The sequence below is a fragment of the Apodemus sylvaticus genome, chromosome 4 (assembly GCF_947179515.1).
Source record: "Apodemus sylvaticus chromosome 4, mApoSyl1.1, whole genome shotgun sequence".
NCBI classification, from domain to species: domain Eukaryota; kingdom Metazoa; phylum Chordata; class Mammalia; order Rodentia; family Muridae; genus Apodemus; species Apodemus sylvaticus.
Genome location: NC_067475.1, coordinates 162,642,674 through 162,666,048, shown reverse-complemented (window position 1 = coordinate 162,666,048; position 23,375 = coordinate 162,642,674). Strand labels below are relative to the sequence as shown.

Genomic DNA, 23,375 nt, shown 5'->3' with positions numbered 1-23,375 from the left:
AGAAGACAGCTTTGCCTATCCAGGTGGGTGTATGGGAACCAAATCCAGATCCTGTAGAAGAACATCAATTGATTTCAACTGCTGTGATATCTTTCCAGCCTCTTATTCTATATTTAGAGTCTCTCTGACTCCCACCATAACAAAATGTCTTCCATGGTTACAGCATCTATTTTTAAAAAATGAAACAAACCAACCAACCAACCAATCAACATAAGTAAATCACTAACCAACTAACTAACTAACCAAAAATAAAAAACAAAAAACAAAAAATAAACAAACACACACACACACACACAAAACAAAACCCAAGGAATATCCCTGTAAACTTGGCACCTGGCTTCCTCCAGAAATTACCATGGCTGTACACCCATACCATTTCTTTGGACTTCTTTAAAGGACAGGAGGGAGGCAAATGGAAGAAATGGAGCTATGTCACTGGTAAGCATACAGCTATGAATCTTTCTAAATTTTTTTAAAATTATCAGTGATAGTTGACAAATGACTGTCCTTCTGAGAACCACATTTATTCATTAAAAATGCATAAAGACCAAATTGCTAGAAGATGTCCCCAAACATTTTGTTTAGATTTCAGTCCTTGAACTGGGATTTTTGCTTGTTTTCTCCTGTTTGTTTTGTCAAGGCATGGTATCTTTAAGTAATTGTCCTTGAACTGACCTTGTAAACCAGGCTGGCCTTAAATTCCAAGATCTGCCTGCCTTTCACCTTCAGAGGGTGGGCCGCAAAAATCTGGTTTTGGGAGTGGCTAAAGAATCACAATGATAATTTCTTCCCTTTTTTGGTTAATGTTATCTACAGAAATCTCTTGGAGTTAGTCATTTGGAAGAGGTATTCTACAGCATTTGGTTCTATCTGGCCCTCCCAAGTTGGATGAACCTGAAGGAGTAAGCAGTGCTCTCCGGGAGCACAGGGAATACTTTCACCAGAGATAAATTCACGCATGGACAATCTGTAAGGTAAGACAGAATTTTTTTTGGCCTATCTACCTATTGTGAAACCCTAGCTGTACATGATACATTCATAAACCAGAGAAAGGTGACATATCTTCAGGAATCAGAGTTATAGATGGTATTGAGCTGCTTGTTGTACTAGTACTAAGAGATTGTCTCTGATTAACAACTTCTGGAGTTTTGGTTTTGTTTTGATTTTGGTTGTTCTCATCAAAAAAAATTGTTTGGGTATAGACTGAGATTGTGAATTTCTTGTGCTCTTGGTCCATGGCCACTGTTGTTATATTTAGCAGCAAGAACAGAGTAAGACTCTCTAATGTTTCTATTTATATCTTCAGTGAAATACAATATAGTAAATATTCCTAGTCACTGACTCTCCTTGTTTCGGTAGTATCCACTGCTGTAGCTTTTTTCAATCTTTATAGTCAGACTACAGAGTCATGCATGGAAGTCTGTTGAAATTGTTTTAAATTTCCTTGGGTTGTCTGAGGGAAGAAATTGTTTCAAATTTTCATGTGTCTCCGTGTGAGAATATGGTAAACATGCAGTAAAGTAACAGAAAAAGAAATTGAAAACAGAGAACAAAACAAAATAAAAAAAAAACCTTTCCTGGGTTAATGAAATAAAACCATGTGTGGCCATACATGCCTTTCATCCCATCACTCAGGAAGGAAGGAAACAAAGGCAGGTGGAATCCAGGCTTTTTGAAAAATAATTAACCATTTTACCTTAGATGATGCTTGGAAAAAAGCCAAAGTTCAGTGGATACCAGTCCTTCTGTCTCCTGATGAGTTGTTTCTAGTTTTTCTCAATTTAGGTTCTTTTGAAATGCTGGCATTAAAGTTGTACAACAATATGACCAAGTAATATTCTCATGTTATTATTTTTTTCTTTTTTGTTTTGCTTTTTTTTTTTTTTTTTTTTTCATGACAGGGTTTCTCTGCGTAGCCCTGGCTGTCCTGGAACTCACTCTGTAGACCAGGCTGGCCTCAAATTCAGAAACCCTGTCTATGCCTCCCAAGTACTGGGAATAAAGGCGTGTGCCACCACTGCCTGGCTCTGTAATTCTGATTCTAGATTTTTCTAGGCATTTGTCATAGGAGATGTCTGTGGATCTCTGTAAATTTGAGGCTAGCCTACTCTATAGACGAACTTACAGGAGAGATAAGGCTAAACAAAGAGGCGCCCTATCTAGAAACGAAACAGTCACAAAATATTTTAGTGTGTTTTTAATAGAGGTGTTTGTGGAGTGTTCTTTATGTTACACAGTTGGAAACATAGACTGAGATGGTGATATAAATTTTATAAATTGATATAAATTTTAACCTATTTTGACTGGCTACCTACCTACTTACCTATCTACCTATCTACCTACCTACCTACCTAAGTCTGCCTGGCATGCAGAAGGAGTTCCAGGGTGACTGATTATATTTATCTTTGGTTTTTGAAGACAGGGTTTCTCTGCGTAGCCATGGCTATCCTGGAACTTACTCTGTAGACCAGCTGTCTTAAGTGCTGGTATTAAAGGTGTGGGCAACCACTACACATGCTTCAGTGTTTTTTAATGGATGATATTTATGTTGATTTAAATCTTGACCCATTTTGACTGTCTATCTATCTATCTATCTATCTATCTATCTATCTATCTATCTATCTATCTATCTATCTATCTATCTATCTAAGTCTGCTGGCATACTAAAGGAGTTCCAGATGACAGGACCCAATTATATTTATAAAGGAGTGACTGATTATATTTATCTTTTATTATGAATACGATGGTGAAAAATCTCTCTGTATTTTTTATTGTTTATGTTGTTGCTGTATAGACTGACTTAGTAGTGTGGGAAGTACACATATCTGCAACCAGGCCTGACTAGAAAGTTTCTTGGAGTTCCAGGACAATGAATCATATTTATGCTGGCATACGATTTAACCTATTTCCAGGATGACTGATTATATTTATCTTTTATTATGCATTTTAGTAAAAAAAAAAATTTAAAAGGTTCGATTCATCTGACACTTAAAAGTAATAGACAAAAAGCAGGAGAAAAACAGGTGGCTGTGGCTTCTTTCTGGTGGTTTTTCAGTGCCTCCTCACCATTCTACACTGGTTTAGCTGCAGTTCTGGTCCCCTAGCGGCTGGGAAAGAAAGGGAAAGGTAGGTCACACGTGGCCGGCACCCTCCATCTTGGTGAGGTCAGTAAGCCGGCAGCCATCTTGGCTGCCATCCACAGGTCACCTTCCATCTTGGTGAGGTCAATGAGCAATCACACCTTCGGGGGAAACACACACACACACACACACACACACACACACACACATTGAATTTGAACTAAACATACAGTAAAGAAAAGAAAAAGAAATCTAAAACAGAGAGCAAAACAAAGCAATATCCAAAATAACCTTTCCTGGGGTTAATGAAATAACTGAACCGGGTGTGGCCATACATGCCTTTCATCCCATCACTCAGGAAGGAAGGAAACAGAGGCAATGCTGTGAATTGGAGGCAGGTCTGATCTAGATAGTGATTTCCAGGGCTATGTAGAGAATCCCCTGCCTGCCCCAACTAAGTCAATGAACAGGAAAAATATAACTATAATTATTAACCTGGGATAAAACAAACAATCAAGGGAAGGTGGTGCTGGGTGCCTGGTTTATGGTCTCTCTGTCTGTCTGTCTCTCCTCTCTCTCCTTTCTCTCTCTCTCTCTCTCTCTCTCTGTGTGTGTGTGTGTGTCACTCTCTGTCTCTGTCTTTCCTCTCTCCTTCCTCTCTCTCTCTCTGTCTCTCCCCTCTCTCTCTGTCTCTCCTTCCTCTCTCTCCTTCCTCTCTTTCCTTCCTCTCTCTCTTTCCCCCTCTTTCCTCTCTCTCTTTCTGTCTCTCTCTCCTCTCTCTCTCTGTCTCTGTCTCTCTCTCCAGTCTGTTTCTTTCTCTCTGTCTCTCTCTTTCTCTCTGTCTCTCTCTTTCTCTCTTTGTCTCTGTCTCTGTCTCTGTCTCTGTCTCTCTCTCTGACCCCAGGGGTGTACCTTCCTGCCTTGCTGAACACTGTATTATGTAATAAACTCAGTAGTTTTAGAAGTCAGGAGCTGGAAATATGCAGATAAGATGGTGGGGTGCACTGGGCAGTGGTAAGCAGAGGCAGGCGAATTTCTGAATTCGAGGCCAGCCTGGTCTACAGAGTGAGTTCCAGGACAGCCAGGGCTACACAGAGAAACCCTGTCTCTAACGCCCCCCCCCCCCCCAAAAGAAACCTGAACTGCCGGCTGGGCTGTGGTCCTGACAGTGAGCAAAAGCAAGAGAGGACACGACGGGGTGGAGTCCAAAAAGCCTATAGCAGCTGGTCTCCCATCCAAGTACTAACCAGGCCCGACCCTGCTTAGCTTCCAAGATCAGAAGAGATCAGGCATGTTCAGGGTGGTATGGCCTTAGACGACCGCCGCCTCTCAGGAAAGCCCCAAGAGCCTGCTGCCGGGGCCCACCCGCCGCCACTGTCAACACTGCCCGCCTGCCCGCCTGCCTGCCCGCCCAACGGCGAGCCCACGCGAGCCCAGGGCCCCACAGACACATGCACTGTACCGATCCTGCTATACCACTCCTGGGCATATATCCAGAGGATTCCCCACCATGTAATAAGGATACATGCTCTACTATGTTCATAGCAGCCCTATTTATAATTGCCAGATGCTGGAAAGAACCCAGGTATCCCTCAACAGAAGAGTGGATGCAAAAAATGTGGTATATCTACACAATGGAGTACTTACTATTCAGCCATTAGAAACAATGAATTCATGAAATTCTTAGGCAAATGGATGGAGCTAGAGAACATCATACTAAGTGAGGTAACCCAGACTCAAAAGGTGAATCATGGTATGCACTCACTAATAAGTGGTTATTAACCTAGAAAACTGGAATACCCAAAACATAATCCACACATCAAATGAGATACAAGAAGAAAGGAGGAGTGGCCCCTGGTTCTGGAAAGACTCAGTGAAACAGTATTCGGCAAAACCAGAACGGGGAAGTGGGAAGGGGCGGGAGGGAGGACAGGGGAAGAGAAGGGGGCTTACGGGACTATCGGGGAGTGGGGGGGCTAGAAAAGGGGAAATCATTTGAAATGTAAATAAATTATATCGAATAAAAAAAAAAAAAAAAGAACCACACGCACGCACGCACGCACGCACGCACGGCCCTCAGCCCGGCCAGAGCCCCACATACATGCGCCAGCCCACACTGCCAGCCTACAACCTCCCCGAACCCCTTCAGTCCTCCTCTGGCCGCCCCGGTGGAGCAAGGGCCCAGACAGTGAGTGCCAGCCTTGGCCCCACAGAGATCTCTCCTTCTCCTGCTCCTCCCCTCCCCTCCTTTCCCCTCCCCAGAAGGTTCTTGGACCAGCGTCCTCACCCACCCACCCACCCACCTACCCACCCGTGACTTCCTCTTGCCCTGGACTCACGATGAGGACTAGGAGGACGGTCCAGCTTCTGGAATCTGGAATTATCATTGCACTGTCCCTGTCTGTCCCTCTGTCCCTCCGTCCATCCCCGTGCCCCGGACTGGGACCCTCAGCCTGGACACTCACGGGAATTCGACCGACTGTGGATGGCTGGCATCCCATCCCACCCAGCATCCGCACAGCCACACCCAGCGGCACAGGCTAGCCCAGGAGCCAGGCACTCTCCCTGCCCTCCCTTTGGAGCGAGAATGCGAATTGATCCATCCTTGTCTCCTTATACTAAGCTCAAATCCAAATGGATCAAGGACCTCCACATAAAGCCAGACACTCTGAAGCTAATAGAAAAGAAACTGGGGAAGACCCTTGAGGACATCGGTACAGGGGGAAAGTTTCTGAACAGAACACCAATAGCGTATGCTCTAAGAGCAAGAATTGACAAATGGGACCTCATAAAATTACAAAGTTTCTGTAAGGCAAAGGACACCATCAAGAGGAGAAATCGGCAACCAACAAATTGGGAAAAGATCTTCACCAATCCTACATCAGATAGAGGGCTAATATCCAATATATATAAAGAACTCAAGAAGTTAGACCCCAGGGAACCAAACAACCCTATTAAAAAATGGGGTACAGAGTTAAACAAAGAATTCTCACCTGAAGAACTTCGGATGGCGGAGAAGCATCTTAAAAAATGCTCAACTTCATTAGTAATTAGGGAAATGCAAATTAAAACAACCCTGAGATTTCACCTTACACCAGTCAGAATGGCTAAGATTAAAAATTCAGGAGACAGCAGGTGTTGGAGAGGGTGTGGAGAAAGAGGAACACTCCTCCACTGCTGGTGGGGTTGCAAATTGGTACAACCACTCTGGAAATCAGTCTGGCGGTTCCTCCGAAAACTGGGCACCTCACTTCCAGAAGATCCTGCTATACCACTCCTGGGCATATACCCAGAGGATTCCCCACCATGTAATAAGGATACATGCTCTACTATGTTCATAGCAGCCCTATTTATAATTGCCAGATGCTGGAAAGAATCCAGGTATCCCTCAACAGAAGAGTGGATGCAAAAAATGTGGTATATCTACACAATGGAGTACTATTCAGCCATTAGAAACAATGAATTCATGAAATTCTTAGGCAAATGGATGGACCTAGAGAACATCATACTAAGTGAGGTAACCCAGACTCAAAAGGTGAATCTTGGTATGCACTCACTAATAAGTGGATATTAACCTAGAAACCTGGAATCCCCAAATCATAATCCACACATCAAATGAGATACAAGAAGAAAGGAGGAGTGGCCCCCTGTTCTGGAAAGACTCAGTGAAGCAGTATTCAGCAAAACCAGAATGGGGAAGTGGGAAGGGGTGGGTGGGAGGACAGGGGGAGAGAAGGGGGCTTATGGGACTTTCTGGGAGTGGGTGGGCTAGGAAAGGGGAAATCATTTGAAATGTAAATAAAAAATATATCAAATAAAAAAAAATTACTCGCTTCATGACGTGGCCTGGATCCTGAAGGTAGGGAAAGTCCTTGGCTCATTCACCCTCAGGATTCTTCTGAGTCTACATAAGTAGTTTCCTGCATCATGCATTCCCTTGTGTGATAGTAGCTCTCTAGAAGACAAATCTGGAACTGAGACTTTCCTGTGCTATTCATGACATAAGGCATAGGGACGCAAAATCCAGTCAGAATGCGCAATAATGAAAGGTAACTATGTACATTTCATTTGATTTTTTTCATGTGGCCATGTGGAGGGTGACTTCATACATGCATATCAGTGTCACCTAGTATGAATGCCTAGTCAGATACATTTGACTAACAGTGTGCTTCATTCTCTGTCACACTATCCTTTTATTCCCTCAGAGGCAGATTTCTCTTCCCCAGTACTGAGTATGTGACTCCTTCAAGTATCTCTTTGCTACATAGACCAAGTAGTATCTCAGGATCACGAAATCTACCATACCTTCAGCACCACAAAATGACAATTTTTCTTTTACTATTAAAATTAAAATTCAATTACCTCATTTCACTCCTTCCTTTCCCTTGTTCTGAATTTGTTTCCTGTCAATCTCCCACTTCTAGGAAAACACATGATCAGTTTTCATTGATTCTTATTATATAGACAATAATGACTCTGTAAATATGTTCAACCAACCTAATAAGTCCATTATCTTTGCTAGTATATGAACTATTTCTATGAAGTTTGTCTTCACAAGATTTACTCATTGCCAGTTAGTGTTAATAAGATGGATGATATTTTGATCAGAAATTGTTGTGGCAAGCATCACTGTTGGACTTTCAATTTTGAAGCCTCCCCAACATGTCTAAGAGGCCCAGTCTAAAAGGAGATTACCTGATCCTCTATTGTACAATATTTCTAATTCTTAAATCTAATATTTGGGCCCAAGTCTCAGGAGTTTGTATGTAATATGTACGCAGGGGGCTTGGAGCCACAGGATATTTTGTTCTCTGTACCTTGAATACCTGTGCTTTTCTGTAATAGTCTCCATTCATTGCTGAGAGAACCTTCATTGTTTTATGGGTAAAGTCTACATCATCTTTAAAAATTAGCTTAAATATTTAGAACAGAGTTGAGAATAATGCTTCTTTAGAGAAACATGAAAGGACCTTCTCTAAGAGCCATGACCTCATGGGATCCCATGCTTCCAGTAAGAGACATGATTTTCTGCACTTCAGAAATTAGATAATAACCAAATATGGTTTTCTTTGTTGTAGTTACCATAACTGTATATCTCATTTAAAAATGGTATTTGTCCTGAGGTATTGATCTCTTACATATGCTAGTTTGTTAAGATGTTCAGTACAGGCACTTGATCTAAGAAGAGATTTTTTGGCAATCCAAGACATTCTGAAAATCTACTCTTCGTTTTCCAATTTTGATGGACAAAACTTAATGGCCCTACCTTTCAGTCAACATTCTACCTGGGGAAAGTTGGGGAGCTGTGAAGAAAGTTGGAACTAAACTAAATTTTAGAGTTGGGTGTTTTGTGTAATCTCCATAGTTTATTTTTTCTACAAAATATTTTTCTCTCTTCATAAGGAGTTTCTACGACGTATCAAAGGCAGTCTAATGACTGCCCAGTTATATGACAAGTGGCTTGCAGTTCCACAAAAGGCCAACCACAAAGAAAAACTGACAGCAGTGCGGAGGTAATGCCTGGTGAAACGTTTGAAAAACTTCAACAAAATAAATGTTATATTTGCTTATAAACATTAGAGATTCTATATTCCAGAAATTTTCACTAAATATCCTGACAGATTGAAAAGCATTTCAATTGCTCACAAGCATGGAAGACATTTCATACAGAAGTGTGACTGTGAGTCACAGTGGATCATGCTTATGATTGTCAGCTTTTTATTCCAGTTAAAATTGTATTCCCACTGCACCGAATGTATCTGGGGAAACATTCCATGCAATAATTGAACTATACATTTTTACTTTCATTTTATTCAGGGATGTCCGTACAAAAGATACAATTACTTTGTCCCCTTTCTACATAGTTTCAAATCGACTTAACATTTTGAAAATAACTGTCTCTTTCTTCAGTCTCCTAGACAATCTTCCAGTGCCAAATGCTGCTCTTTTGGGCCAACTCTTTAGGATTTTACACAAAATTTCAAAAAATGCTTCTTTTAATCTAATGTCAGCTCAAAATCTCTCGGCTGATATAGCTCCCTACATTTTATGGATGCCTACCTACCACAATAAGGTCCTGGCAAATTATATCACTGAAAAGGTAATTAGACTTGAATTCTATGCCTAGCTTTGATAAGACATTACACTAAGGCAGGAATGCAAGATATTCCGAGAGTCTGGTTATTCTGTTGTTGATGATAATTGTTTTGCATTTGATTTTGTTTTATTTTGTAAAATAAGTACACTTTTGAATGGTTTTCTTCTGTAGAGGAAGAATCATTGGTGTACTTTATGTAAGTAGATATAAATGAATATTTGAGCTCAATAACTCAGTCTTCTGTCATTTGTGATTTAGAATAACCTTAAACTAACCCAGTGTGCCAACTTGCTGTGAAATGATAGAAAAACTATCATGTGTACAAGGTGCAGCAATCAAGACTGACATACTTAGTGTCAAATGAGTGAAATTCTACTTCTTTTCAATATTTTTACCTCAACAAAGGCAATATATGTTGGATTTTTTATCAGATATGGTTTTCATGACTTTTGGTTAGTGTAATTAAATGTAACCTTGGCCTCTTGTTCCTGGTTATGATTGGTTTAGAGAAAGTGTAGAGTCCACATTTACATTGGACCTGACTTTCTAAACTATAATAAAATATCAGTATTTCTACAGTATTTGGATCATATATTTATTTTGACTTTCAGTTCTTGAGTCTCTGAATCATTATTAATTGACCAACTGACCTTGGACCTGAAAGGTTTATATTCTAAGACAGCCTAACTGTGCAAAATATTGTTCACATTATATAGGATCAAATATCAGTAGGGAAAATATAGGGTTCCAAAGAACCTACCATTGGAGATCCATTATTTTCCAACTTCTTCCATATAGGCAGTATTTTATTACCTCCCCAAATAATAAACCTGAGGAGCACACTGTTACCCTGTCATCTTCACTGAGCCACCAGAGACATGTGAAAGCTACTGCTCAGTTGGGTTTGCCTGCCTCTTGCTTTTTAGTTAGCCCATGGGAACATTGAGTAGGATGGTACCCTACTCAAATGACCACATCCAGATGTCTTCTTCCCTCCTTAGTTGTGCCTTTCTTTAAGTATCCTTCCAAATATGCACAGCTATGAATGTGCCAAAGACAAGGACAGTTAATCATGCGGACAATATCTACATCATTCTGGCCATCTCAGGGAGAAAACTGGAAATCGTCTTCTTATATAATATTGGACTGTAAGGATCATACTTGAATATCTTATCTCACAATCATCTTTTAAATGTCTAACAAGAATCCAGCTCCTATATTGTATTAAAACTAACGTTTGCTCAGAACTTTGAAGTAAATAATTGTAGCCTCCAATTTTAGACTCTTTAGTAAAATGTAATTTGTAACCATGCAAAATGACAGAAACCCTCTTTGTTTGCCATGTTTTATTGCAGATTTCTCTCGTAACACTTTTGATATCAAATTCTCCCCAACTTTTTGGACTTGATGTTGTTGCAGTGTGTTATGAAACATTGTTTTTTAGTCCAACTTGCACAAATACCTCATGTGCCCATATTTCTCCATCTATTATCAACAAAGGAAAGGAAACAGAACATGGAATCAACACCTGCCCCAGTGGGAGAACATACAGCCCAGGCCATGGGGCACCAGCAATAACTCCATTGGTTCCTCCTCTTCATGAGGGCAATATAGGTGTGTATACATGTTCTACTACCATAAGATAAAGGTTAGAGTCATTTAGCACCAAAACTGTGAATTATAACAAAAAACAATGAAGAATTTGATAAACCATATGAAGGGACAATTAAACTGTGTGTTGTAATTTAATATTGTTAGAAATTGTCTCCAAATTTTGTACCTCTTTCCACTGGTCCTGAATTTATGTAAGAGGTAAATATTCCAGAAATGAGATTATATAATTGATTTAGGATTTCGCACTTACTTTGATATATAGAATATTAATTTAGATGTGTATAATATATAAAACAGAAATTCAATACCAAATTGGGTTTTCTCTACATTAAATACCTCATGTGCCCATATTTCTCCATCTATTATCAACCAAGGAAAGGAAACAGAACATGGAAACAACACCTGCCCCAGTGGGAGAACATACAGCCCAGGCCATGACACACCAGCAATAACTCCAGTGGCTCCTCCTCTTCATAAGGACAATATAGGTGTGTATACATGTTCTACTGTGTTTTCTCTACATTAAAGTCTGACTATCCTCTAACTTCCTTTGCAGACCAGGCTGACCTCAAACTCACAGAAAACCTCTTGGCTCAGCTTCTGAGATCTGGGTATAAAGGCATGTGCCACTATGGTTTTCTCTTATGCAAGTCTTAAATATAGCCCAATATACCCATATGGGAGGCATAGACACTGTGATCTCAGATTAGAGGTCTCAGTTCGGGGAAGGTATAGGCCAGGACCAGTAATAGAAATGCAGTCAGGCAAGTTGTGTTCTGAAGTGCAGATACTGCTCTTAATTTATAGTCGCCCATGGTAGTTCAGTGAGAAAGTCACAGAGGTGTACCAAAAAATTGGTACAATTTCATTGCTTAACTCTATTACTTATATGCATAGCATTCAAGGCAAATGCAGAAATTTCTTTCTATATCAGAAGTATGGACCACATGAACCAAGATATCTGATGCTTTGTGAAGCAGTTCCATTATTATAAATATTATAATACTGATTAGTTATTTTCTGTTTTTTTTTGTGGTGATGCATAAGGCATACAGGCTATGAAATTGAGGGGCATGCAAGGGCTCAGTGAGATAAATTACAACAATAATGATTTTCCTTCTTTTTTGATTCAGAGAAAGGAGAAGGCAATGTAGATACAACCCGGCAAGCAATTTGTAAAACTGCTCCTGCACCAATAAAAAAACAAGGATTTCGCTCTTTTCCACCAATTTCTTGCCTGGACAGGATGCTGCCATCTCCTAAACTTGTGAGTTTCACTTTGGGTTTGTACAGCAGTCCTTTGTCACATAATTCCTGGGAACCTTTGTTTTAAGTAAATTATTTCATCAAACTGATGAACATGTAGATAACCTATTCCTGAGGATAAGATTATTTTAAAACAGATATAAATCCCACTGAAGTTTGAGTTTTCTTATTTAAAGAACAGAACAATGAAAGGTAAGAGAAAAGATAGTATTCCCATGATTTTCACAGATTTCAGAAAAGACCCAAAGCCATCAGCTTGTTGGATGAAATAGATACTTGGAAGTGCCTTCCTGATTTCCAACTATCAACATTTGCATCTGCCTTTATGATTCTATAGTACTCTAGCGTCTACCTTAATATCATTGCCTCTGAGTCTACTCAATCTTATGACAAATATTGTCAATAGACCTTTATTTGATATTATCAATGTATTAGATATACACATTTTCCTTTCTATATATTGATCTTTTTATTCTACTAAACTCTATTAAATAGCCACCTAATATGGTGTATCCTATTTTAAATATGCTACTAGATTGCCTTTTGGAAATATTAACTCACTGTTCAGCATCTATTTTAGCACTGTGTGTGCCTGGAGTTTATTGTGCATGTGAACAAATCATCATGTTAAATACATGAGAATTACTGCCCATTCCTTAATTATTTTAGAGCATATTCTACTCTCAACAATGATTGTAATCATGTAATCAATTGAAACGTGAGAAAATGTACAGTAAATCTGTGTATGGTCATCATTTGTACAGAGTGAAACCATGAAAGAACAACTGAAATTTGCTTGGGTTCTTTGATGCGACAGCATCTATAGTAGGTAGTAGAATATAAGATCTCACAGATGAAGGAAATAAAAGTATCAGTATGATAGTGAAAAAAGGAAGCTTCCTTAGGAACACAGATATTATGATTCATAATAGAGGCTATGACAGACAGGAAGTAATATAGTGATTTGATCTATGAAAGAAAACTATCATCATAATAGCATAGCATGGCATTCTTGAGAAAGATATTCAAAGAAGAAAAGAAAAGGTAAGAGAGGAACATTTACCAAAATGCTTTGGTGAATAGAGGAGTGATTCAACATTGAGGATTATCTAAATACAGGATCGATGTTTTCAAATTTGGAATCATCGATTAGGGAATAAAATACATTTGAAAGCTAAAAAGAAAAATGTAAAATGTCTTCTTCCTTCCTTTCAGTTATAGCTATGCATCCTTAATTGCCATGACTCTGCTTTACCTTCAGAGACACATTTGTGCTTCAGCTGTTTGGATCTGTAATAATAGAAGCTTGTCCTTATTCCACACAGGATATGCTGTCTATCATTGAGAGAAGGGGCCAAAATACTGACCAAATATTCCGATACCTACCAGGAAAATCACATTGGTCCCTGAGAGATAAAATATATACTAATCAAGACATCAACTGGCATGAACAATCTGTTCTCACAATAGCTTCCGTTTTAAAGGTAAGGAAGTATTTTACATCATCAACCTTCAGCATCACTCTAGAGATGCATATGTGTTTTCTGTCCTCGAGATTACTTGATGATGACAGTTTTATTTGAACTATGGACACATGACCTCTAGATAATAATCATGGTAGGTAAATTCTCAAAAGCTCAAAGTTGAGTCCTGAAGACCCAGTTGAACACCTCCTGTTAGAAGTTAACTTCCTTATATATCAAAAGGGATGGGGTTTTTTTTTGGCATTACAAATGTTCTCACTGATTTTAACTCTATGACTGTACCATGTGAATTAATAGGAGGACAAGAAATAATAGTGGTAATACTGCATGTTACAAAATATATATCTTAAATCATACTTAAAAAACTATTCCTCTTAAATAACAATAGTCTAAATAGTCTACCATGCCCAACTTACCAGTGAGCAGCAGTAACTCTGGAGCAAATATCATTGTTTCACTTTTATTTGGGCCATGATTAGAGTCTTCCTCTCATTATACTGTGGAGCTTTGGTTCTAGATATCAAGAGAAAAGAGAATACTTTGTGAGTAGGCATGGTTAATAACATTAGGCAATGGTACCAAATGATCCCCCATTGTCACTCAAGATTGCCAAATGTGTCTGGCTCTCATTGCCAGAATCCTGGGACCATATCGTGGGTGAAAAGCAAAAAACAGTAACTGGAGGTGGCCATGCTTATTCATAGCAATTTAATGGTACAGGAACACCTGGGAATCTTCCATTTTGCTGATTTTCTATCCTTGGTACAACATGAAAGTTAATTGTGAATAAAGAAAATTTTCTGTCCTCAATCAAGCTGCTGCTTACAAGTAATTTACATAGTTGAGCATTTCCATGGTTTAAGGAATAGAAGTAAAACTGTAAGACCTCACATGTTAAACAGGATGTTCAATTATAAAATTAACAACATTCAAGGTGAGCCTATACGCAGAGGTGTACATGTATATTACATCTTTAAACTCTGTGAACTGAAAAGACACATTGACCCCATTATACAAAAAGAATGAGGTATTTCCTGGCCCTGCCATTTTTTAATTGTTGCTTCTTTTCAGGAAGAGCACTTGGGATTTTGTTTATTTATTTTGTTGTTTTTTTAATATTTAGTCATTCTTTTTTCTTTTTTTTATTTTTTATTCGATATAATTTATTTACATTTCAAATGATTTCCCCTTTTATAGCCCCCCTCTCCCTGAAAGTCCCGTAAACCCCCTTCTCTTCCCCTGTCCTCCCACCCACCCCTTCCCACTTCCCCGTTCTGGTTTTGTCGAATACTGCTTCACTGAGTCTTTCCAGAACCTGGGGCCTCTCCTCTTTTCTCCTTGTACCTCATTTGATGTGTGGATTATGTTTTGGGTATTTCAGTTTTCTAGGTTAATATCCACTTATTAGTGAGTGCATACCATGATTCACCTTTTGAGTCTGGGTTACCTCACTTAGTATGATGTTCTCTAGGTCCATCCATTTGCCTAAGAATTTCATGAATTCATTGTTTCTAATGGCTGAATAGTACTCCATTGTGTAGATATACCACATTTTTTGCATCCACTCTTCTGTTGAGGGATACCTGGGTTCTTTCCAGAATCTGGCAATTATAAATAGGGCTGCTATGAACATAGTAGAGCATGTATCCTTATTACATGGTGGGGAATCCTCTGGGTATATGTCCAGGAGTGGTATAGCAGGATCTTCTGGAAGTGAGGTGCCCAGTTTTCAGAGGAACTGCCAGGCTGCTTTCCAGAGTGGTTGTTACAATTTGCAACCCCACCAGCAGTGGAGGAGTGTTCCTCTTTCTCCGCACCCTCTCCAACACCTGCTGTCTCCTGAATTTTTAATCTTAGCCATTCTGACTGGTGTAATTATTAGGATTATTATCTATCTATCTATTTATTTATTTATTTATATCTCCATTCATTTTAGAGTTTGAATGCTGCCCCCTACTTTGTCAACCTTCACAGTGTCTCTTCCTTTCTTCTCTAAGGGGGATAGCATCCCTTGGTTTATCCTTGCAAGCCTGTCAAATCAACTCTCTTCAGGATTGCCATATCTTCTCCTACTGAGCCCAACTGCTAAAGGGTTTCCACAGATTATCAAAAGCTTAAGAATAGCCTGTATTCCACATGTTGGGGCATACACATTGAGACTGAGATGCACATTTGCTACATATGTGCAATATGACCTGATGCAGCTTCTTTATGCTTTTTTGTTGGTGGTCAGTCCTTGATAGCTTCCAATGGGCCATGTTAGTTGTCTGTGTTGGTCTTCCTGTTGAGGCCTTATCTCCACCGGGGCCCTGAATCCTTTCCCCAACTCTTTCATAAGTGTTCCAGAGCTCCATCCAATGTTTACCTGTGGGTTTCTTTATCTGTTTTATTCAGCTGGTGGGTGAAGTCTTTCAGAGAGCAGTTATGATAGGCTCTTGTGTGAATCTTCCACAGACCAGCTTGCCTCCTTTGAGGCAGACAGAACTTCAGCCTATGAGTTGGAGTGCTTATCTCTGATTGCATGTAGTAGTGTTCACTGGAAGCCAGGAATGGCATTTAGAACAGACAGTAGGGTTATTATTTCACTGATACTGCAGCCAGATAATGCTGCATCTTTGATTCTAGCCTTAGCTAAGAACACATAGGCTCCTGCCTGTAGTTTCTAGTTTGCAGCCAAATTTGTGGTAGGGGACAGGTTGGGAATCTCTTAAGGAATTAGGGTCTCGAGCAGTGATTTTCACCTTCATAGTTCTGTTTCATCATGCTGTGATAACCCATAACCATTACATCATTTTGCTGTTATTTCATACAAAATTTGGTATTGTTTTTACTTATAATGTGTATTGCATGTTATTTCTGATATGCAGGATATGTGACACTCAAAGGATTGTGACACAGAAGTTGAGAATTGCTAGAATAAACTATTTTTAAACTAAAATTTTCTCAAATAGTTTCTACAATGTTTAATCTACATTGGCCATTAATTTTCTTGTGTTTTTCATTAAAAAGATTTTCTTAGAAATATACAAGGAAGCTTGCTTTCTTCAGATTTATATGAAAATTGGCTTAGTAGAGACGAAAAATCTCTAATTGGAAAAATTTCGGCTATAAAAAGGTAACGATAGAGTAAACACTTGGGGAAATGCACAAAGTTAGAATGAATGCAATTTGAATGTTCATAGCTTTGTACACACAGGATTATAGACTGGCATGATTTCCCATGACAAGAGGTTTCCTTTGCTCAGACATGTATAGTTACGTTAAAAACAGGTGCATTTGCAAAAAAGAGATTTGTACTAGTTCTGTAATTCTACCACTTCAGAGTCTTCTAGATTATAACTGTCATGGTTTAGAAGACAGCCTGCTACACAGTTGTGTGCAGATCAGCCAAGAGTATTGCTTTGAGTTCCTGTGTGAGATAAAAGAAATATGTAAGTATAAAACATAGTATCTGTGGGTTATTTACATACTAATATTATAACAATGGCATTGTGAATATTACATGCGTTAAATATATGTCATTGAGTAGAACATGAAGTTCTAAGTTCATCTTTCTCAACTATAACTACCTAGAGCGGTCTGGGTCAAGTATAGCTTCGTCTTCTTTGAATCATTTTCCTACACGATAGTTCACAGAATGATTTCTTAGGTAACAGAACCATTGAGCTCCCATTTCTACCCATGTCTCCAGCATTATTGCATTACAAATATAAGAAGGTTTTATAGCTGCAATGCCTAGGGTCACTAGTATGCTTTCTGCTCCTTGTGTTCCAGAGTGTCACTATAGTGTTAAATGGATTCATTGTACCTGAGATATTAAATGTGTCCCCATGGTGCCTGGAAAGATGATTCACTCTTTAACAACACTATTTGAATACACAGAACACACATGACCTACAACAAGCTTCATTCATTCTATTTCCAAGGAGCCTGACACCTTCCTCTGAGTTTGATGGGTAGCAGTTATATGTGTAGAACAAAGAAACTCATACAGAATTTTAAAAGTTTCTCACAATTCTATAACGAAAATAAATTTGCAGAAAATATTTTAGGCAATACTTAAAGTGTATTTTCTTATTTCTTTGAATTCTTATTATAATATGAGCTGGTCTATAAATCTTTTATCCTGATATGTCTTTGTATTCAGAGTTTTGTAAGTAACATTATTTGTCAGACAATCAACAGTGAATTTATCCTTTTTCTATGTATAGTATTCTACTGGAGATGCCACAAGCAAACTATGACCTCTTTAAACAGGTCATCTGTGTGCTACTACAAATTAAAATGTCTACCAGGAATAACCTAGACAGCTACATGTTATCTGTCCGCATAGCCCTTCATGTACTGTGGGATCAGACTGGCAGGAACTCATTATTTGGAAGTGACCTCTCAAAGAAGCTAAGGGGATCTGATGTTTCCATTTGCGAACAAAATCTTAATAGTGATCCAGGAATTGGGAATACCTGACAAAGGTCACTGATGACACCCTATGATTGCATTCTTCTGGTGTTGGAGTGTATGTTATATAATATACTTTCTGATATTTTAGTACTAACTCCTACTTTGATATAAAAGAATAGTGCATGTTTGCATTATTTCAGGTACAGTCATATGTACCTTAGTCTTTTGCTTTCTGTAGCTCTTCATTTCACTATAAAGCTGTGTGCACTGATATTTTTCATTACTTTCATTATTTACTTTATATCCTGATTGCAGTACCCTCCTCTAAATCCAATCCTCACAACCCCTTGCAGCCTCACTTTAATTTTAATTAAAAACATGACTTAATTTGTTTTTTTTAAATTTTGGTTAGAAGTTTCCTGGAGAAAAATGGTAGTTATGGAAAAACTGGGAAATGAGTGTTACTGAATTCCATGAAGACAAATTCACAGAGAATGAACAAAGAACATACATACATTTTGAAATGGGAAACATGATAGAAAGCAAGTGTTCTTTTTATCAAGAAATACGGTCCAAAGGAAGGAAGTCATGGTGGGGTTACCCACAATGGTGTAGGAAAGGCCAGGGAATACCTTGTTCAATTTAGAAGGTGTCTTTATTTGCTACTATTGCTATGATAAAACACTGATGGAAAGCAACTTGTGGAGAACACGTTAGAATGCATGGTATACTTCTAGTTACCAGTTAACTACTGACAAATATCAGGGACCATAAGGAAGCAGGGAAGGAACCTAGAGGCAGGAACTGAAGCCCAGGCTGTGTAGGAGTGCTGCCTCCTGGGCTGCATGTCATATCTCTCTTTGTCTTAATAACAGCTCAAGGATGGCACCATCCTGGAGATCTCAGCCCTTCAAATTTCACTGTAAGGCAAGACAAATTCACAAAGACTTCCCAATCTGGTGGAGCCATTATTTTTTTTTTCAACTAAGATTCCTCTTCTCACCACCTTCTTCTCTTCGTAATTTTTCTATTGCTTTAATAAACCAGCAAGACTAAAACAACTTATAGTAGTAAATATTTCAGACTTAGATATCCAAAGAGGTTACAGTCCTTCAAAGTCATGACAGAGTAGCAGAGCTGCAGAAAGGTAGGATAACCGACTAGAAGCAGAGACCTAGTGGCTGTCATCTTTGGCAGCAAAAATGAAGCACAGAGAGTTCACTGCAAATGACACCTGGCTTCTGTAACCTTTAATTCTAACCAATGACATACTTCCACCAGGGAAGCCGAGCCACCTAATCCACCCAAAGATTGTATCATATATTGTGATGCCTGGAATTAGACAGTCACCCCATTCAAACCATCAAAACAGAACTCCACCTCTTCCCACACGCTGTGAAGAATCACCAATTCAAGAAACCTTTGAAGTCATTAATTTGTTCCATTCTCATATTCTGGCTGCATATCAGTTCTGAAATATTTTTATTGCTTTTGTAGTTACCCTATCCTTTGCAAAACCTATGAGAGTTTCAAAGAACTTTGTGCTTCCATTTCAGACAGAGACTTCATTTCACAGGCTTATGTCTCCTTGGACTAATATATTTTCCTCACCAATTTGGATTTCAATTTTTTATTGATTTCAATTTGGTATACTATGTGAAATGACATAGGATATTGTTTTTGCCTTGTGATGTTACAGATGTCTATTATACAAATCATGATTGACAACTATGTAGATATATTTGGAGATGAGGACCATATCATTTGTGACCATAATTAAAAGAGTTCAGATGACAAAAAGATGTCAATAAATACTGCTGATAAGTCCCCTGTTATAAAACAAACAAACAATCAATAGATAGCCACAGTGGGACACCCCAACTGCTAACACTGCAGAATTAAATATTTCCTCTGCTTCTCCCCAACCTGAAGTTCCTACAGGTCAAAAAGATTTTCATTCATTATCAAATGGATGAAAGGGTGACATCATTTCCTGATTTCATAAATTTGTAAATATCAGAGTACCATTGGAGCATATCATGATATTAAAACATTGTAAACATTTTTAAACAACACTTAATTGAATGGGATTATATGAATATATAAACATAGGTATACATATAGACACACATATGTACATTCTTACATAATTGTATGTATGACAAGGGAATTTTTTGGACCATGTAAGAATTCTAGAATATTACCTGCTATATTTCTTTCCTTTCCTCCCATGATCTGTAAGTCATGTATGATATCTTTGATATGAAATTATTTTTAAAATGTTCTCTTTAAATCAATTGTTTGATTTAAAATCCATTAAACCTACTATAATCTTAAACTCTGTGCCAACAAGGTGTGCTATTCTTGTACAAAAATGATGTTTGAGAGATAACCTTTCAAAATGCTTAGCATTTGATGTAAATATTATGTTGCAATGGATCCACTACAACCCATTTGTGAAGAATCTTAACATGCAATACCATTCCAAGTCAAATACAGTGTGAACTCAAGTAATCCTTTGTGTGGAGTTCAGAAAATATAGTGAAAACTTATTTTTATCTGAAGTGGGGTGAATCTATAACTGAGAATGTCTGTCTAATGATGACAATTTTATGTTTCCTTTAGCAGGGGACAATGAATCAACTTCAACATCTAACTTGCCACAAGTGAAACTTCCTCATGACTGAAGAAGGTGCCAGTCATTCTATTTCAATGTTCACTTCTACTTCCCTCTTAACCACAGCAGAAGAGAATATTACAAGAAATAACTTCAGCTTTATATTTAACCATATTGTTACAAATAACTTCACGCACTGTCTTTTTGTTATATATTACATATTCTTACCTATTATAATAAATGGTATCAAATTATGTAATTGCTTACACTCCAATGTGCCTGATTTATGATTCTCCATAGTGTTTGGAAAATGGCATTTTTAGTATTCTCCTCCACGTCTGTTACTTAGGCAGACCCACTATAATCACTTTAATTTTTCTTCAAACTTTTAAATTTTTTACTTTCAAATAATGGTATTCTAAGTACTGCTCAATAAATGAAAGTTGGGAATTTATCTGATCAGATTCTTCCAGATTATCACAACAAAACACTCCCCAAGAGTAAGAGTCAACTATTTAGTAGTACAATAAAATCAGACTCACTCCTGTGCATTATAGCAATATTTTTTAGAAAGAAATGTTTTCGTATTTCTGTGAAAAAGAACTGTAGAAAAAGATTTACATTATGGGCTCAAGATATCCTACAGAAGTTCTGATGTCATGAGTTTGTAGCTAGTGAAGTCATTCGCCAAGAAACAGAGGATGAGGAATGTTCATGTTCAATGACCTTCTTCCTTTTGAAACATACCAGAAACTATGAAAAGTGTAGCAGATACCATTTATATCATTGGTTTGCACATATCGGTTAGTTAAGTATAGACAGAAAATAGTGACATGAATTATAACCTCAGAGTCATGCCCAGAATCCTTTGTCAGAGATAGTCCTAAATAAAATTCCATTAATGATCAGCATTATTCATCACACATAATAAAATTAGAGGGTAATACAATTTTTAGAATAAATGAATATTCAAAGTCCTCAGTGATCAGAGAAAGGCATATCCAAATATCCCTGAGATTCCACCTTACACCAATCAGAATGAATAAGCTCAAAACCTCAGCTGACAACAAATGTTGGCAAGGATATGCAGAAAGAGGAACACTCCTGTATTGTTGGTGGGATGGCAAAGTGGTACAACCATTGTGGAAGTCATTCTAGAGATTCCTCAGAAAAATGGAAATAGATGTACATGAAGACCCTGCAATATCACTCTTGGGAATATATCCAAAAGATGCCCCACTACTGCATAGGGGCATGTATTCCTCTTAGCTCACAGCAGCCTTGATTATGATAGCCAGAAGCTGGAAACAACCAAGATGTCCCAGAATAGAAGAATGGAAACAGAATAGGTGGTTCATTTACACAATGGGATACTACTCCTCTGTTAACATGAGGATATCCTGAATTTGCAGGCAAATGGGCAGAGTTAGAAAATTTCTGAGTAAGGCAATTCAGACCTAAAAGGATATACATGGAATGTACTCACTTATAAGTGGATATTAGCAACCAAAAAGTTCGTAATACCCGATACAGTCCGCAGAACTCAAATAGGTCAACAACCTGAAGTGCACAAGTGAGGACACCTCAGTCCCACTTGGAAAGGAGAAAAAAATCACAAGTAGGGAGGATGGTGCACACCTGGGAGGGAAAGAGCAGAAGGTTGGAGGAGTAGGGGAAGAGGCTAACTTGATTTGCTATTGGGAGAGGAAAAAGGACTGAAGCCCTGAGGGCCAGCAGAAAGAATAGAAACAGGCAACCTTGGAAGATAGGAGGTTGGGGGGACCTGGAAGTGAGAGACTCTCGGGTCTCAAAGGAACCATCCTTAAATAAATTGCCCAACATTAGGGACAGGGAAAATATAGAGCCCACCTCCAGCGGAAAAAAAGACAGGGCATCAAATGTGGGAGAAGGGGTCAGGCATTGCCACAGTCACAACTCTGACCCATAATTGTTCCTGTCTGAAAGAATTGCCGGGATGGACATAGAGAGGAGGCTGAGGAAAAGAAGGTCCAGGGATAGGCCCTACATGGGATCTAGCACAAGGTGAGGCCCTAAGAGCTGACACTATTTCTGAGATTATGGAGAATTCACAATAAGGAATTTATCATGACAGCCCTCTGAAATATCCAAAAAGCACCTGAATGAGTCAGATACAGATATTTGCACCCAACTAATGGACAGAAGGAGCTGACCCCTGTTGTTGAATTAGGGAAGGATGAAAGCAGCTAAGGAAAGAGACCCTGCAGGAGGACCAGAATTCTCAATTAATCCAGACCCCTCAGAGCTCTCAATCATTGGACAATCAAACAAGCAGCACACACCAGCTGATATGAGGCCCCCGACACAAGTACAATAGAGGACTGTCAGGTCTGTGTTCATTCAGAGATGATGCACCTAAACCTCAAGAGATAGGAGGCTACACGGTGTTTAGAGGTCAGGTATGGTCAGGGATGAGGTCATCCACTTGCAGAAAGAAGGGTGGGGAGGAGGTATGGGATGTGGAAAAGTCTGAGAGTGGATGGGGTCAGGGGGATAAAATATGGAATGTAAAAAATACATAATTTAAAAAATTATCTAGACATCTACAGAAAGGAACGGAGATGATCTAGTAAATTAGTGTGATAAAATCTAATATCATACTAAGTGAGGTAACCCAGACTCAAAAGGTGAATCATGGTATGCACTCACTAATAAGTGGATATTAACCTAGAAAACTGGAATACCCAAAACATAATCCACACATCAAATGAGGTACAAGAAGAAAGGAGGAGTGGCCCCTGGTTCTGGAAAGACTCAGTGAAACAGTATTCAGCAAA

At 38.7% G+C, this 23,375-nt stretch overlaps 1 protein-coding gene and 1 long non-coding RNA gene across 2 annotated transcripts in view; both read left to right on the top strand.

Moving 5' to 3' along the window:
- Positions 1–876: 876 nt before the first annotated feature.
- On the top strand, positions 877–13,535 carry LOC127682428 (uncharacterized). Its single transcript, XR_007977376.1, has 5 exons — positions 877–974; positions 8,484–8,593; positions 11,166–11,279; positions 11,925–12,058; positions 13,383–13,535. It is a non-coding gene; the product is annotated as an uncharacterized LOC127682428 (long non-coding RNA).
- An 8,999-nt stretch (positions 13,536–22,534) lies between these two features.
- Positions 22,535–23,375, top strand: part of LOC127683765 (rho GTPase-activating protein 20-like) — a 56,667-nt gene continuing 55,826 nt past the window's right edge. The window contains exon 1 of the mRNA XM_052180989.1: positions 22,535–22,602. Coding sequence (XP_052036949.1) covers positions 22,535–22,602 — 68 coding nt within the window. The remainder of the gene's footprint in view (positions 22,603–23,375) is intronic.